The sequence below is a fragment of the Pristiophorus japonicus genome, chromosome 1 (genome assembly GCF_044704955.1).
Source record: "Pristiophorus japonicus isolate sPriJap1 chromosome 1, sPriJap1.hap1, whole genome shotgun sequence".
NCBI classification, from domain to species: domain Eukaryota; kingdom Metazoa; phylum Chordata; class Chondrichthyes; family Pristiophoridae; genus Pristiophorus; species Pristiophorus japonicus.
In genome coordinates this window covers 325,657,349-325,674,891 of record NC_091977.1, presented here as the reverse complement: position 1 = coordinate 325,674,891, position 17,543 = coordinate 325,657,349, and the positions used below count along the sequence as shown (strand labels likewise).

The 17,543-nt window shown below is 45.6% G+C and overlaps 1 protein-coding gene across 1 annotated transcript in view; it reads right to left on the bottom strand.

Moving 5' to 3' along the window:
* Nucleotides 1–17,543, bottom strand: part of entpd3 (ectonucleoside triphosphate diphosphohydrolase 3) — a 79,114-nt gene that overhangs the window by 11,290 nt on the left and 50,281 nt on the right. Inside the window, exons 4-8 of the mRNA XM_070880825.1 lie at nucleotides 11,586–11,717; nucleotides 7,737–7,854; nucleotides 6,653–6,839; nucleotides 1,920–2,119; nucleotides 274–452 (exon numbers count right to left, since the gene is read on the bottom strand). Of these exons, the coding sequence (XP_070736926.1) occupies nucleotides 274–452; nucleotides 1,920–2,119; nucleotides 6,653–6,839; nucleotides 7,737–7,854; nucleotides 11,586–11,717 (816 nt within the window). The remainder of the gene's footprint in view (nucleotides 1–273; nucleotides 453–1,919; nucleotides 2,120–6,652; nucleotides 6,840–7,736; nucleotides 7,855–11,585; nucleotides 11,718–17,543) is intronic.

The window sequence follows — 17,543 nt, the reverse complement described above, 5'->3', positions numbered from 1 at the left end:
CACCTAAAACAGATTCTGGTCATTATCATATTGCTGTTTGTGGGAGCATGCTGTGAAATTGACTGCTGTGTTTCCTACATTACAACAGTGACTACACTTCAAAAAGTACAATTAGCTGTAAAGTAGTTTGGGACATGCTGAGGTCATGAAAGGCGCTATAGAAATGTAAGTTACATAGAAAATAGAAAGGTTCTTCCTTTCTTTCAGGGTTTACGCTTTCCTTTAACACAAAATGGAATTTCAGCCAGTTGTTTGAATTCTTTAAGATTTTACCTGGAAAAGTTTTGCCCAGTACCTCTTCTCAGCCTCATCCCTTCCATAGCACGCCAGGCTTTGAGTGAAGATCCTGTACTCGTTACTGTACAATGTGATTATTGTGGTTGCAAGCTTGACTTGATCCAACATGGGGACAAAAGCTATTTCTGTAGAAGCTCCACCCAGATCCAGAGTACCTGTGGTATTTATGGGAAAGGTTCGTTTCAATTGTCTCCAAGTTCGTCCCTGCCAAAGGATTTGGGTCAAAAAATAGAAGTCTTGAGATGAATATTGACAAATCTGAAAATGTTGTAGGAAAACAACAACAACTTGCATTTATCTAGCACCTTTAATGTAGTAAAATGTCCCAAGTCCCTTCACAGGAGCATTATCAAACAAAATTTGAGACCGAGCCACATAAAGAGATATTAGGACAGGTCACCAAAAGCTTGGTCAAAGCTTGTTTTAAGGAGCGTCTTGAAGGAGGAAAGAGAGCTAGAGAGGTGGAGAGGTTTCGGGAGGGTGTTCCTGAGCTTGGGGCCTAGGTAGCTAAAGGCACGATCACTGATGGTGGGGTGATGGAAATCGGGGATGCACAAGAGGCCAGAATTATAGGAGCGCAGAGATTTTGGAGGAGTGTAGAGCTAGAGGAGGTTACAGAGATATGGAGGGGCGAGGCCATGGATAGATTTCAAGAAAAGGAAGAGAATGTTAAAATCAATTCATTGCTTAACCGGGAGCCAATGTAGGTCAGCGAGCACAGGAGTGATAAGTGAACGGGACTTGGTGCGAGTTAGGATACGGGCAGCAGAGTTTTGGATGACTTTAAGTTTATGGCGGGCATACAAGCACATCTCATCTTCTACAAATTCAACCGAGCTGCCATTTCAGTTACATCCCCGGTGGTTGAATGGGTAAAAACAGAGTGCCAAGCCCATACAGATCAGACGGTTCCAGGTTTGTGACCATAGCTGGAGTGGTGGTAAGAATGCAGAGGTTGGCCTCTTAGCACCAGGCAAATCAATTCGGATCCCACTCTTGATGGCTCGCCAAACTGTGTGGACGTCAGGTGAGGACAGTTGCAGGGTCACCCGTGGCTCCTTCCAATCAGCCAGTGTCAGAAGGTCTTGGTTCAAGTCCCACTCCAGAGACTTGAGCACAAAATCCAGGCTGACTCTCCTCCAGTGTAGTACTGATGAGGTGCTATCTTTTGGGATAAGACGTTAAACCCCGTCTGCTCCCTCAGGTGAACATAAAAGATCCCATGGCACTATTTGAAGAAGAGCAGGAGCGTTCTCCCCGGTGTCCTGGCCAATATTTATGCCTCAACCATCATCATTGAAACAGACCATCTGGTCATTATTACAGTTCTGTTCATGGGATCTTGCTGTGCAAAAATTGGCTGCCGTGTTTCCTACATTACAACAGTGACTACACTTCAAAAGTACTTAGTTGGCTGTGCCGTGTTGTGTAACATGCTGAGATGGCGAAAGGTATATAAATGAAAGGTCTTTCTCCAGTCGAATACCCATGTCTAGGCTCACATCAGGTAGAACGAATTATTGAGGAAAGTACTAAAGGGCAGCTATGGGTCTGTAGAATAGCAGCAGTCACATCCTGCAGGGAAAGGGGAAGAACCGGCAGACCGGGGTGAAGTGACTCACCCAGCATATTCCGTACTTCAGCAATGTAACTTTGACAAACCTGTCGCAAGTTGCCCAGTAAATAATTTGCTGTAATCCATCCGTAGATGCCTTCCTCCTTCTCCGAGATAATCTGGGCTCCTCTAAAATCAAATGGTGAACTGTGGAGGTAATCATCAATCGCTGAGAGGATCATGGCTGAGGTTGTTGAATTCTCTAACCTGACAGTTACAAGAAGAGGAGGGGTGGAGACAGTTTAGAGAAATACACACATTTTACACCAAACACATAGATACCGGTACATAGAAAATAGGTGCAGGAGTAAGCCATTCAGCCCTTCAAGCTTGCACCACCATTCAATATGATCATGGCTGATAATGCAACTTAGGTACCCCATTCCTGCTTTCTCTCCATACCCCTTGATCCCTTTAGCTGTAAGGGGCCACATCTAACTCCCTTTTGAATATATCTAATGAGCTGGCCTCAATAACTTTCAGTGGTAGAGAGTTCCACAGGTTCACAATTCTCTGAGTGAAGAAGTTTCTCCTCATCTCGGTCCTAAATGGCTTACCCCTTATCCTTAGACTGTGACCCCTGGTTCTGGACTTCCCCAACATCGGGAACATTCTTCCTGCATCTAACCTGTCCAATCCCGTCACAATTTTATATGTTTCTATGAGATTCCCTCTCATTCTTCTAAATTCTAGTGAATATAAGCCTAGTCGATCCAGTCTTTCTTCATATGTCAGTCCTGTCATCCCGGGCATCAGTCTGGTAAACCTTCGCTGTACTCCCTCAATAGCAAGAATGTCCTTCCTCAGATTAGGAGACCAAAACTGTACACAATATTCAAGGTGTGGCCTCACCAAGGCCCTGTACAACTGCAGTAAGACCTCCCTGCTCCTATACTCAAATCCTCTCGCTATGAAGGCCAACATGCCATTTGCCTTCTTCACCGCCTGCTGTACCTGCATGCCAACTTTCAATGACTGATGTACCATGACACCCAGGTTTCATTGCACCTCCCCTTTTCCTAATCTGTCACCATTCAGATAATATTCTGCCTTCCGGTTTTTGCCACCAATGGCGATAACCTCACATTTATCTACATTATACTGCATCTGCCATACATTTACCCACTCACCTAACCTGTCCAAGGCACCCTGCAGCCTCTTAGCATCCTCCTCACAGCTCACACTGCCACCCAACTTAGTGTCATCTGAAACTTGGAGATACTACATCCAATTCCTTCATCTTAATGTATATTGTAAATAGCTCGGTCCCAGCACTGAACCTTGCAGTACTCCACTAGTCACTGCCTGCCATTCTGAAAAGGACCCATTTATTCCTACTCTGTGCTTCTTGTCTGCCAACCAGTTCTCTATCCACGTCAATACGTTACTCCCAATACCATGTGCTTTAATTTTGCACACTAATCTCTTGTGTGGGACCTTGTCAAAAGCCTTTTGAAAGTCCAAATACACCACATCCACTGGTTCTCCTTTATCCACTCTACTAGTTACATCCTCAAAAAATTTGTCAAGCATGATTTCCCTTTCATAAATCCATGCTGACTTGGACCGATCCTGTCACTTATTTCCAAATGCGCTGCTATTTCATCTTTAATAATTGATTCCAACATTTTCCCCACCACCGATGTCAGGTTAACCGGTCTATAATTCCCTGTTTTCTCTCTCCCTCCTTTTTTAAAAAGTGGGGTTACATTAGCTACCCTCCAAACCATAGTCTATAGAATGTTGGAAAATGATCACCAATGCATCCACTATTTCTAGGGCCATTTCCTTAAGTACTCTGGGATGCAGACTATCAGGCCCTGGGGATTTATCGGCCTTCAATCCCATCAATTTCCCTAACACAATTTCCTGACTAATAAGGATTTCCTTCAGTTCCTTCTCGCTAGACCCTCGGCCTCCTAGTATTTCCGGAAGGTTACTGGTGTCTTCCTTAGTGAAGACAGAACTAAAGTATTTGTTCAATTGGTCTGCCATTTCTTTGTTCCCCATTATAAATTCACCTGATTCCGACTGCAAAGGACCTACATTTGTCTTCACTAATCTTTTTCTCTTCACGTATCTATAGAAGCTTCTGCAGAGTTTTTATGTTCCCTGCAAGCTTACTATCAAACTCTATTTTCCCCCTCCTAATTAAACCCTTTGTTCTCCTCTGCTGAATTCTAAATTTCTCCCAGTCCTCAGGTTTGCTGCTTTTTCTGGCCAATTTATATGCCTCTTCCTTGGATTTAACACTATCCCTAATTTCCCTTGTTAGCCACGGTTGAGCCACCTTTCTCATTTTATTTTTACGCCAGACAGGGATGTACAATTGTTGAAGTTCATTCATGTGATCTTTAAATATCTGCTATTGCCTATCCACTGTCAACCCTTTGAATATCATTTGCCAGTCTATCCTAGCCAATTCAAGCTTCATCGAAGTTACCTTTCTTTAAGTTCAGGACCCTAGTCTCTGAATTAACTGTGCCACTCTCCATCTTAATGAAGAATTCTATCATATTATGGTCACTCTTCCCCAAGGAGCCTCGCACAACAAGATTGCTAATTAATCCTCTCTCATTATACAACACCCAGTCTAGGATGGCCAGCTCTCTTGTTGGTTCCTCGACATATTGGTCTAGAAAACCATCCCTTATACACTCCAGGAAATCCTCCTCCACCGTATTGTTACCAGTTTGGTTAGCTCAATCTATATGTAGATTAAAGTCACTCATGATAACTGCTGTACCTTTATTGCACGCATCCCTAATTCCTGTTTGATGCCATCCCCAACCTCACTACTACTGTTTGGTGGTCTGTACACACGCCCACAAGCGTTTTCTGCCCTTTGGTGTTCCGCAGCTCTACACATACAGATTCCACATCATCCTAGCTAATGTCCTTCCTTACTATTGCATTAATCTCTTCTTTAACCAGTAATGCTACCTCACCTCCTTTTCCTTTCTGTCTATCCTTCCTGAATATTGAATATCCCTGGATGTTGAGTTCCCAGCCTTGGTCACCCTGGAGCCATGTCTCCGTAATCCCAATTACAACATATCCGTTAACAGCTATGCGCAGTTAATTCATCCACCTTATTACGAATGCTCCTTGCATTGAGACACAGAGCCTTCAGGCTTGTTTTTTTAACACTCTTTGTCCTTTTATAATTATGGTGTAATGTGGCCCTTTTTGATATTTGCCCTTGATTTCTCTGCCCTCCACTTTTCCTAATCTCCTTTCTACCTTTTGCTTTTGCCACCATTTTACTTCCCTCTGTCTCCCTGCATAGATTCCCATCCCCCTGCCATATTAGTTTAAACCCTCCCCAACAGCACTAGCAAACACCCTCCCGAGGACATTGATTCCGGTCCTGCCCAGGTGCAGACCATCCGGTTTGTACTGCTCCCACCTTCCCCAGAACCGATTCCAATGTCCCAGGAATTTGAATCCCTCTCTCTTGCACCATTCCTCAAGCCACGTATTCATCTTAACTATCCTGCTATTTCTACTCTGATTAGCACGTGGCACTGGTAACGATCCTGAGATTACTACCTTTGAGGTCCTACATTTTAATTTAACTCCTAGCTCCCTAAATTCAGCTTGGAGGACCTCATCCCATTTTTTACCTATAAGGCACAGCCGCCAATGGTGGGGTGATGGAAAGTGGAGTTGCACAAGAGGCCAAAATTGGAGGACGCAGAAATCTCGGAGGGTTGTAGGGCTGGAGGAAGTTACCGAGATAGGGAGGGATTTGAAAAGTTGAAAACAAGAATGAGAATTTTAAAATTGAGGGCTATCAAATAAATATCATTGGCTCCAATAAACAGGACATGGCTCAAGGGGGGAAATTAGCAACACAGCCAGAAATACAGTAGTGACAGGAGATTTGAATTCACCTTCTCTTGAATATCAGTCCAGCATCATAACCGATGCTACACTCATTCTACAAGGTGTCCTAAGGCGCTGCTCTGGCCAAGAATTTCCTCACAGATGGTCGCACTTCTCTGGCACAACAAATAGCGGGGTTTCCAGCCACATCTTCTGGTGATGTTCAGGTGATGGAATGAGAGCATCTCCGAGGACATTATCATAGAATCATACAGCACAGAAGGAGGCCGTTCGGCCCATCGTGTCCGGGCCGTTCTTTGAAAGAGCTATCCAATCAGTCCCACTCCTCTGCCTTGCTCACCACCCACCCCGCCTTCCCCCCCCCCCCCCCCACCCCCAACCCATAGCCCTGCAAACATTGGCCATTTCGAGCAACTACCTTCATACGTTCCTATGGCATACAGGATCCAGAATTTCCCAGAGTTCCACGTGTTTTAATTGACCAGATGTGTACACTTTGGATACTGTAGGCCAGGGTTTCCCAAACTGTGATACTCAGACCCCTGGGGGAAGGGAGGGGGGGGGGGGGGGTACGTGGGAGAAATGGTCTAATGGTGGAATTAATTAATTAGTTGGTTTATTCATTGCATTTTTATAATAGGCTACTCAGACGAAGTTATAAAACTCTAGGAATTTGGTATATAAAATAGTTAATTTACTTCAAGGTGTACCAATGTCCAATGCTTGGGCATTGAAGGGGTTGAAATATTAAACCTGTGTGCTGGTAGGTGTACGCGGGAAGTTGGTAGATCTGGAAGGGGGTCGCAATAAGTAAAGTTTGTGAGCCTCTGCTGTTGGCGATAGAGCCTCTGCTTTGCGATATTGTTTAAATAAATGATCTGATAATCTTACTGGAGTAGCCGCATTCCAGCAGTAGCTCCGAGGTAGGCAGGTGTAGCCTTATGTTTCTCTGCTGGTATTTGTTGCATTGTCTTGTTGAGGCACCACCCCATTGACCGAGCTGCCTGTGCAGGTTCACTATCATAACTGAAAATCGCAGGTCCTGTGGGTGGAGGAATCACACAAACTACATCAGTTTCTAGGATGATAAAGAAAGCATTTACATTTACACAGCATATTTCACAACCTCAGGATGTCCAAAAGTGCTTCACAGTCCATGAAGCACTTTTCAATGCACTCTAGGGAAAGGCGGCAGCCAATTTGCACACCACAAGCTCCCACAGACAGTCACATGATAATGACCAGATAATCTGTTTTTTTTAGTGAAATAAAAACAAAATGCTGGAAACACTCAGCAGGTCAAGCAGCATCTGTGGAGAGAGAAACAGTTAACGTTTCGTCGATGACCTTTCATCAGAACTGGAAAAAGTTAGAGATGTAACAGATTTTAAGCAAATACAGAGGCAGGGAAAGGGTGCAGGGGAGGAAAGAACAAAAGGTCTGTGAATGGGTGGAAGGCAGGAGAGATTAAATGACAAAAGGGATAATGGTGCAAGGCAACCAATAATGTTGGTTGAGGGATAAATATTGACCAGGACACTGGGGATAACTCCCCTGCTCTTCTTTGAAATAGTGTCGTGGGACCTTTTACGTCTACCTGAGAGGGCAGACAGGGCCTCAGTTTAACATCTCATCCGAAAGATGGCACCACCAACATTGCAAGACTTCCTCAGTACTGCACTGGGAGTTTCAGTCTAAATTTTTGTGCTCAAGTCTCTGGAGTGAGAGCTTGAACCCACAGCCTTCTGACTCAGGCGAGAGTGCTACACAAAAAAGCAGCTGTTCTTTCTGTCACCGGAGCTTTTACCCCATTAACAGGACAACCTAAAGAGTGACCAACAGCCCTTTAAGAGCTACTGGTGTCGGATACTCTTTCCCTTTATCACATTGTGCTCCCAGCACCTCTAAATGATGTTAATTAAGTGACCTTGTTAATTAGTGGGAGGTGCATTTGAAATGGATTTGAGATGCGTACCTTCGATTTGACACTTGTACATCTCACTGACTACGCCAGTGTTAGTCTCCTTTACTGCTGGCCAGTTATAAACATAAACGATTGTATGGGGGGATCCAGCATCGAAGACGATCCCATACTAGAAAAGATACAGTTAGGCTTTAGTTAGAGACAGCTAGGTCATAGTTTGGTAGAGTTAGGCCATAGTAAGATACAGTTAGGCCGTAGTAAGATACAGTTAGGCCGTAGTTAGGCCATAGTAAGATAGTTAGGCAGTAGTTAGATACAGTTGCAGTTCCTGTCCACAAATCTCACTTCCTTTGCATTGTCACGATTTTTTGGTCATACTTTTGTGTTAATGTTTAAATTGCTACGTCATTTCCCATTAAATTTTGTTATGTCAACCGTCATGATGCAGTGACAGTCCTCCTGCCACCGGTGGCAGTGTAGTGTCTCTTCCTACCCTCTCTCATTGGTGGTGCTGTCGTCTCTACTGTTTGCACTTTCCAGTTACACCTGTTTCTCCCCTCAACATAATGCTTCTCCCGATTGTTTGCTTCCCTCTCTTCTCCCGCTGAGATTTATATTGTTCTTCCCACCTGCTCTTCTTCCTGCCTTCTGGCCCTGCTCCTCTGCTCAGCTCCCCTTGCTGGTATTTAAAATGCTGGCCTCACCTGCTCTTTCTCCCTCCTCTCTGGGCCTGCTCCTGCTAATGGCAACTGGCTCAGTACCACTCAAATTTTCAATGTTGACTTCTGGTCTGGCTCCCAGTTCCTGGTAGCTCATTCCCGGCCTACCCCAGCTCCCATTGCTGATGTTTCTAATTCTCGGCCTACCTCAGTTCCTGGTGTCTCGTTCCAGGCCTAACCCAGCTCCCAGATCCTGGTGTCTCGTTCCCGGGCTGCCCCACTCCCACTCCTGGGTCGGAATTTTGCCAGTGCTCAGTGGACAGGATGGGGGGGTGGGTCAGCTGTTAAATTTAAAATGATTGACAACGGGTCGGGAACCTATTGTTAAATGCGAACACTGGACTTTCCCGATGTCAGGTCTGCCAGCGCTGAGCAGACCCAACAGGCAGCGGCGGGGGAGACAATTAAATTCATTCGTGGATTATTTATAGCCACTTATTAATGTTTTTTCCCCAGCTTTTTGAACTTGACAGGTCGCCCACTGGTTTCCCGCTGTGGCTAGACCTCATCTGTGACGCTGAGGTGGGAAGTCACTTGCCATTGTTTCAGCTGATGAGTTGGCAGCTTCAAATCTCAGCAAAGGTCCAGCGAGAAGGAGGAACTGAAGGAAATCCTTATTAGTCAGGAAATTGTGTTAGGGAAATTGATGGGATTGAAGGCCGATAAATCCCAGGGGCCTGATAGTCTGCATCCCTGAGTACACAAGGAAGTGGCCCTAGAAATTGTGGATGCATTGGTGGTCATTTTCCAACATTCTATAGACTCTGGATCAGTTCCTATGGATTGGAGGGTAGCTAATGTAACCCCACTTTTTAAAAAAGGAGGGAGAGAGAAAACAGAGTATTATAGACCGGTTAGCCTGACATGGGGAAAATGTTGGAATCAATTATTAAAGATGTAATAGCAGGGCATTTGGAAAGCAGTGACAGGATCGGTCCAAGTCGGCATGGATTTATGAAAGGGAAATCATGCTTGACAAATCTAGAATTTTTTGAGGATCTAACTAGTAGAGTGGACAAGGGAGAACCAGTAGATGTGGTATATGTGGACTTTTAAAGTCTTTTGACAAGGTCTCACACAAGGGATTAGTGTGCAAAATTAAAGCACATGGTATTAGGGGTAATGTATTGACGTGTAGAGAACTGGTTGGCAGACAGGAAGCAAAGAGTAGGAATAAATGGGTCCTTTTCAGAATGGCAGGCAGTGACTAGTGGGGTACCGCAAGGTTCAATGCTGGGACCCCAGCTATTTACAATATACATTAATGATTTAGACGAAGGAATTGGATGTAATATCTCCAAGTTTCCAGATGACACTAAGTTGGGTGGCAGTGTGAGCTGTGAGGAGGATGCTAAGAGGCTGCAGGGTGACTTGAACAGGTTAGGTGAGTGGGCAAATGCATGGCAAATGCAGTATAATGTAGATAAATGTGAGGTTATCCACTTTGGTGGCAAAAACAGAAAGGCAGAATATTATCTGAATGGTGACAGATTAGGAAAAGGGGAGGTGCAACGAGACCTGGGTGTCATGGTACATCAGTCATTGAAAGTTGGCATGTTGGCCTTCATAGCGAGAGGATTTGAGTATAGGAGCAGGGCGGTCTTACTGCAGTTGTACAGGGCCTTGGTGAGGCCACACCTTGAAAATTGTGTACAATTTTTGTCTCCTAATCTGAGGAAGGACATTCTTGCTATTGAGGGAGTGCAGCAAAGGTTCACCAGACTGATTCCGGGATGGCAGGACTGACATATGAGGAAAGACTGGATCGACTAGGCTTATATTCACTAGAATTTAGAAGAATGAAAGGGGATCTCATAGAAACATATAAAATTGTGATGGGATTGGACAGGTTAGATGCAGGAACATGTTCCCGATGTTGGGGAAGTCCAGAACCAGGGGTCACAGCCTAAGGATAAGGGGTAAGCCATTTAGGACCGAGATGAGGAAAAACTTCTTCACCCAGAGAGTGGTGAACCTGTGGAATTCTCTACCACAGAAAGTTGTTGAGGCCAGTTCGTTAGATATATTCAAAAGAGAATTAGATGTGGCCCTTACGGCTAAAGGGATCAAGGGGTATGGAGAGAAAGCAGGAATGGGGTACTGAAGTCGCATGATCAGCCATGATCTTATTGAATGGTGGTGCAGGCTCGAAGGGACCGAATGGCCTACTCCTGCACCTATTTTCTATGTTTCTATGTCAAAACTCCCAGCTGATTGAGATATGTTCCCTTAACCATTAGCTTCTCTAAACTGTGTTTCCATTACAGATTGAGGATGCTGCAAGTCTTTACACAAGTCTCCATCCAGTCTGACCTCATTACCTCTCCCATCATTAACAGAACGTTTCTGTCATCTCACCTTCACCTGCCATCCATTCCATCAGCATGGGTGCCCTTATACTCTCTCACCTTGGTCCTCAGAAACCCACCATGATCATTCCCAACACCAGCATCACCAGGCACACCAGCAGCACCAACAATAACACTAACCTTCTCTGCAATCAACTGATGTTGCACAGGGCTTCAGCACCTGACCACATTGTTGCCCAGAAGGCTAGAGATGGCCTCACCATGGCCTGGCCAGATTTACTTCATTTGACGCTGTACACTCTGGCTGCCACCTGATGCACCAGGTTGGCATCACCCCACACCAACACCATAAAGCACCCCTACAATGCCCAAGCCATTCTTTTCACACTCATGACCATTGCGGCGGGTGGGGGGGGGGGGGGGGCGGTTGGACAGTGGGGGTACCGTTATGTTTCACCATTCACTGCAACTCATGAAGCCACTTCCAAAGGTGCACACAAATCTGTCCCAGAAGGTTTCATTGTTTGACACCACATTAACAGAAGCTTTATATGAACATTGCATAAGACACCCAAATGGCTACCCTTATATTATTAGTTGGTATTATTGCACTAGTATGAGGGTGAGTGTGAGGGGTGGCTAGTGAGATGGGAATGTAGTTAGAGAGCGAGGGATGGGTAGAGGTGCAAGGTAAGTTGATGCACGTGTCGGGCGACCAATGGCGGGGAGCATGGGTGGGGGGGTGTGTGGGGGGCGGTCAGAGGCAGGATGGTCATGCATTGATACCTCCAGGAATATGTCAAACCAGAAGTGCCGACCCTACACCCCACCGGCACCACGGACTTTGCTGACCGCTGTAACACGCGACGTACCTTAAGTCCGCTGGGAAGAGTGACTTTGTTGAACTGCTGTATCACAAAGATTGCCACGATGACGATCACACTGCTCACTAGAATGACGAGTGTGGCTGCAACCGGTTTCTCCAGCCCCATCGTGCAACCCCCCTGCAAAAAGAAAGGGCAACAAGATGAACAGTGCAGCCTATAGTAAAACACCAACTTGCAGAATGGGTGTGTAATTGGCGAATTAATTTCAAAATAGATTAAATGTGAGTTGGTGCATTTTGATAGGAAGAATAAGAAGGCCCCCTACTCCTTAGAAAATAAATGTCTAAATGGGGTAGAAGAGCAGAGCGATCAGGGGGTACACATACACAGATCACTAAAAGTAGCGACAGAGGTTACTAAGACCATAAAAAAAGCAAACCAAGCACTGGGATTCACTTCAGTGAATTGAAAAGCAGAGAAGTTATGTTAAACTTGTATAGAACTGTGTTTAGACCACACTTGGAGAACTGTGAACAATTCTGCTCTCGATATTATAAAAATAATATAGAGGCACTGGCGAAGGTGCAATTTTTTTTACAAGGATGATACTGAGAGGTTATACTTAACAGGAAAGATTGAACAGGCTGGGGCTCTTTTCTCTAGAAAAGAGAAGGCTGAGGGGTGAGCTGATGGAGGTTTTAAAGATTCTGAAGGGGTTCGATAGGGTAGACATAGAGAAGGTGTTTCCACTTGTGTGAGAGACCAAAACTAAGGGCCATAAATATAAGATAGTCACTAACAAATTCAGCAGGGAATTCAGGAGAAATGTCTTTATCCAGAGAGTGGCAAGAATGTGGAACTCACTACCACAGGGAGTAGTCAAAGCGAATAGTATAGATGCATTTAAGGAGGAGCTAGATAAACACATGAGAGAGAAAGCAATAGAAGGATATGTTGATAGCATGAGATGAAGAGGGCTGGGAGGAGCATGGCATGGATCAGTTGGGCCGAATGGGCTGTACGTTCTATGTAATTCTACATCTAGTAGAAAATTGAGTAAAAATAGAACCAGAGCATTGGGCATTCGATTACGGGGCCTGAATTTGGATCCTAGATTTAATTGCCATTTATATTCTGGACTTTGCGCAAATTCCACTACTGGAATTAAATAGCTCTGATGGATGGTTGTACCAATAACTATAGGGGTAGGTTTTATGAATTCGTGTTCCTGACACAAAGCTTAGAACACCAGAAGTGACTATTGGGGTTAAAGGTCCCTGCACGATATTCCCTGGAAAATCCCATGGGATCACCTGGACTCCACATTCCAATTCCCAATATATCCTCCTGCCACGCAATCTGCCAGAGCAACAGTGTGTAAAATCTCCCCCGTTTGTCTCTGTCGTTCAGACGTCTGTGTTTTTGATCAGCGTTTTATGTGTTAGTTTCACCAGTCATCAGTCGCAACTAGTCATCTGAGGGGTGAGACAGGCAATGGAATGCACTATCTGGGAGCACTGTCTGGACTGAACTGTCTGGACTGCACTGTCTGGGAGCACTGTCTGGACTGCACTGTCTGGACTGAACTGTCTGGGAGCACTGTCTGGACTGCACTGTCTGGACTGAACTGTCTGGGAGCACTGTCTGGACTGCACTGTCTGGAATGAACTGTCTGGGAGCACTGTCTGGACTGCACTGTCTGGACTGAACTGTCTGGGAGCACTGTCTGGACTGCACTGTCTGGACTGAACTGTCTGGACTGCACTGTCTGGACTGAACTGTCTGGACTGCACTGTCTGGACTGCACTGTCTGGACTGAACTGTCTGGGAGCACTGTCTGGACTGAACTGTCTGGACTGAACTGTCTGGGAGCACTGTCTGGACTGCTGCCTGAACTGAACTGTCTGGACTGAACTGTCTGGACTGAACTGTCTGGGAGCACTGTCTGTACTGCTGTCTGGACTGAGCTGTCTGGACTGAACTGTCTGGACTGCACTGTCTGGACTGAACTGTCTGGACTGAACTGTTGGGAGCACTGTCTGGGAGCACTGTCGGGACTGCTGTCTGGACTGAGCTGCCTGAACTGAACTGTCTGGACTGCACTGTCTGGACTGAACTGTCTGGACTGAACTGTTGGAAGCATTGTCTGGGAGCACTGTCTGGACTGCTGCCTGAACTGAACTGTCTGGACTGAACTGTCTGGACTGAACTGTCTGGACTGAACTGTTGGGAGCACTGTCTGGGAGCACTGTCTGGACTGAATTGTCTGGACTGCACTGTTGGGAGCACTGTCTGGACAATTTCTTTAGTCATTCATGGAATATGGATGTCGCTGGCAAGGCCAGCATTTATTTCCCATCCCTAATTGCTTGAGAAGGTGGTAGTGAGCCATCTTCTTGAACCGCTGCAGTCCGTGTGGTGAAGGTACTCCCACGGTGCTGTTAGGGAGGTAATTCCAGGATTTTGACCCAGTGACAATGAAGGAACGACGATATATTTCCAAGTCAGGATGGTGTGTGACTTGGAGGTGAACTTGCAGGTGGTGGTGTTTCTGTGTGCCTGCTGCCCTTGTCCTTCTAGGTAGTAGAGGTCGCTGGTTTGGGAGGTGCTGATGAAAAGCCTTGGCGAGTTGCTGCAGTGCATCTTGTAGATGGTACGCACTGTAGCCATGGTGTGCTGGTGGTGGAGGGAGTGAATGCTTAAGGTGGTGGATGGGGTAACAATCAAGTGGGCTGCTTTATCCTGGATCTTGAGGATTGCTAGAGCTGCACTCATCCAGGCAAGTGGAGAGTATTCCATCACACTCTTGACTTGTGCCTGTAGATGATGGAGAGGCTTTGGGTAGTCAGGAGGTAAGACACTCACCACAGAATACCCAGCCTCTGACCTGCTCTTGTTGCCACCATATTTATGTGGCTGGTCCAGTTACGTTTCTGGTCAGTGGTGACCACCAGGATGTTGATGGTGGAAGATTTGGCGATAGTAAAGCCATTGAATATTAAGAAGCGGTGGATAGACTCTCCCTTGTTGGAGATGGTTATTGCCTGGCACTTGTTTGGTACGAATGTTACTTGCCACTGATCAGCTCAAGTCTGAATGTTGTCCAGGTCTTGTTGCATGCGGACATGGACTGCTTCATTTTCTGAGGAGTTGCGAATAAAACTTAACACAGCAATCATCAGCAAACATCCCCATTTCTGACATGATGGAGGGCAGGTGATTGATGAAGCAGTTGAAGATGATTACATCTAGAACACTGCCCTGAGGACCTCCTGCAGCGATGTCCTGAGCTTCAGATGATTGGCCTCCAATAACCACAACTATCTTCCTTTGTGCTTGGCATGACTCCAGCCAATATAGAGTTTTCCTCCCATTAACTTCAATTTTACTAGGGCTCCTTGATGCCACACTTGGTCAAATGCTGCCTTGATGTCAAGAACAGTCACTCTGAACTCACTTCTGGAATTCAATTCTTTTGTCCATGTTTGGACCAAGGCTGTAAAGAGATCTGGAGCTGAGTGGTCCTGGAGGACCACAAACTGAGCATCGGTGATCAGGTTATTGGTAAATGCCGCTTGATAGCACTGTCGAAGACCACTTCCATCACTTTGCTGATGATTATGAGTAGGCTGATGGGGTGGTTAATTAGTCAGATTGGATTTGTTCTGCTTTTTGTGGACAGGGCATACCAGTGAAATTTTCCACATTGTAGGGTAGATGCCAGTGATGTAGCTTGGCTAGAGGCACAGCTATTTCTGGGCACAAGTCTTCAGCACGACAGCCGGGATGTTGTCGGGGCCCATAGCCTTTGCTGTATCCAGTGCGCTCAGTTGTTTCTTGATATCACGTGGATTGAATCAAATTGGCTGAAGACTGGCTTCTGTGATGGTGGAGACCTCCGAAGGAGGCTGAGATGGATCATCCAGTCGGCACTTCTGACTGAAGTTGGTTGGAAATAGTTCAGCCTTGTCTTTTGCACTCACATGCTGGGCTCTGCCATTATCGGTGATGGGGATATTCATGGGGTCTCTTCCTCCCCTTAGTTGTTTAATTTTCCATTCATAATTCACGACTGTGTGTGACAGGACTGCAGAGCTTTGATCTGATCCGTTGGTTGTCGGATCGTTTAGCTCTGTCCATAGCATGCTGCTTCCCCTGTTTAGCATGCATATAGTCTTGTGTTGTAGCTTCCCCAGGTTGGCATCTCAATTTTAGGTAGGCTTGGTGTTGCTCTTGGCATGTTCTTCTGCACTTCTCATTGAATAAGGGTTGGTCGCTTGGCTTGATGTTAATGGTAGAGTGAGGGATATGCCGGGCCATGAGGTTACAGAGTGTGGTGGAATACAATTCTGCTGCTGCTGATGGCCCGCAGAGCCTCTGGATTCGTAGTTTTGAGCTGCTAGGTCTGTTCTGAATCTATCCCATTTAGCACGGTGGTAGTGCCATACAACACGATTCAGTTTAAATTCGGGACTTCGTCTCCACAAGGACTGCACTGTATGGACTGCACTGTTAGGGAGCATGGGACCAACTGTTCATGCAGCAATTATGGATCTTTCCCCAAACTGGAGTACAATCTTGCCTTATCTCTCAGTTGCAGCTAATTACATTGAAAAAGTGACAATCACTAATCTAATGAACAGTACTGGGAATTAATTAATAATGAAGGAGAGAACCAATTGATCTTGTATTACTTGTGTGATTCATTCTGGAGCTCGGACAAGTCAGTAAGTAAAAGACATCCTTTTCCAAATTGAACTGCTCTTGGTGAGGTTTCTGAATGGAGTACAAAACACTGACAATGTTTGTGTGTGTAAACACAAGTGTATGTGTAAGCATGCACGTTGTATGTGTGTAAGTACATGTAAATGTGACAAAAATCTGGAGAATGTTTCCCTGTGTTCTTCCCTCACCTTTGAAGGCACTGAATTATGCTGTGTTACAGTTCCCAAAACACCAGCAGCCCTCTGTCACCTTACCTCAAGGCATGAGCCTTGGCTGTGAGCGTTGGCTGACATTTGACTGTGGCGTGCATTGCGGCTGAGCTTGGTCCTGTCCTCAGTCACTGGATGATTATCTCTGATCATTTCCGCTCTGGAACCCGGGGATCAGAGGCTGGTTGCACTCGATATCCAGTCTGCGTAAAGTCAGATAAATCAGCACCGACCAAGAATCAAACCTAAATAACTTGTTTTGTGTTGCACTCCATCAAACTTCTTTACCCAGAATGTGGTTAGAATGTGGGACTCGTAGAGAGACTGCCAGGGAAAGCTGGAGATCCGAGCTTTTCCAGCGGCGGTGAGTGAAGGAATGACTGCATGAAGTAAACGTGATTGTTTTTTTTGTTTACTTTTTGAGATTTATCTTTATTTGGGGTCAGTAATATATCGGGAATGTTTTCTGTGTTTTATGTCCTGATTTATTTTTTTCAGGGAGGCCTCTCTTAGGGTGCTCCGAAGCCGGCTCTTTAGCAACGTATTTTCAGTTATTCACCCGGCCTAGTGCCCTAAGAGAGGTGTGGAATGCCTCCCTTAGCGCTCTGATCCATACGCAGGGCTCAGCTGCTGAATTTTGTGGATGCTGATGCAAACCATTTCCCAGTGCAAAATGTACCGTCCCACTGCCATTAGTGTCCGAAGAAGCCTCCAACCAAAAATCCAGCCCAACGAGTCTGCAAAGGGATTTAGCTAGGTTAAGTGAGTGGGCAAAAATTTGGCAATTAGAGTATAGTGTGGGAAAATGTAAGGTTATCTACTTTGGTAGGAAGAATAAAAAAGCTAAATATTATTTAAATGGAGAGAGACTACAGAATGCTGCGGTATAGAGGGATCTGGGTGTCCTCGTACATGAAACACAAAAAGCTAGTATACAGGTACAGCAAGTAATTAGGAAGGCCTGCTCCAAGGAGAACAACCCCGGCTTCTCCAGTCTATCCATGTAACTGTATTCCCTCATCCCTGGAACCATTCTAGGAAATCTCTTCTGTACCCTCCCCAAAGCCTT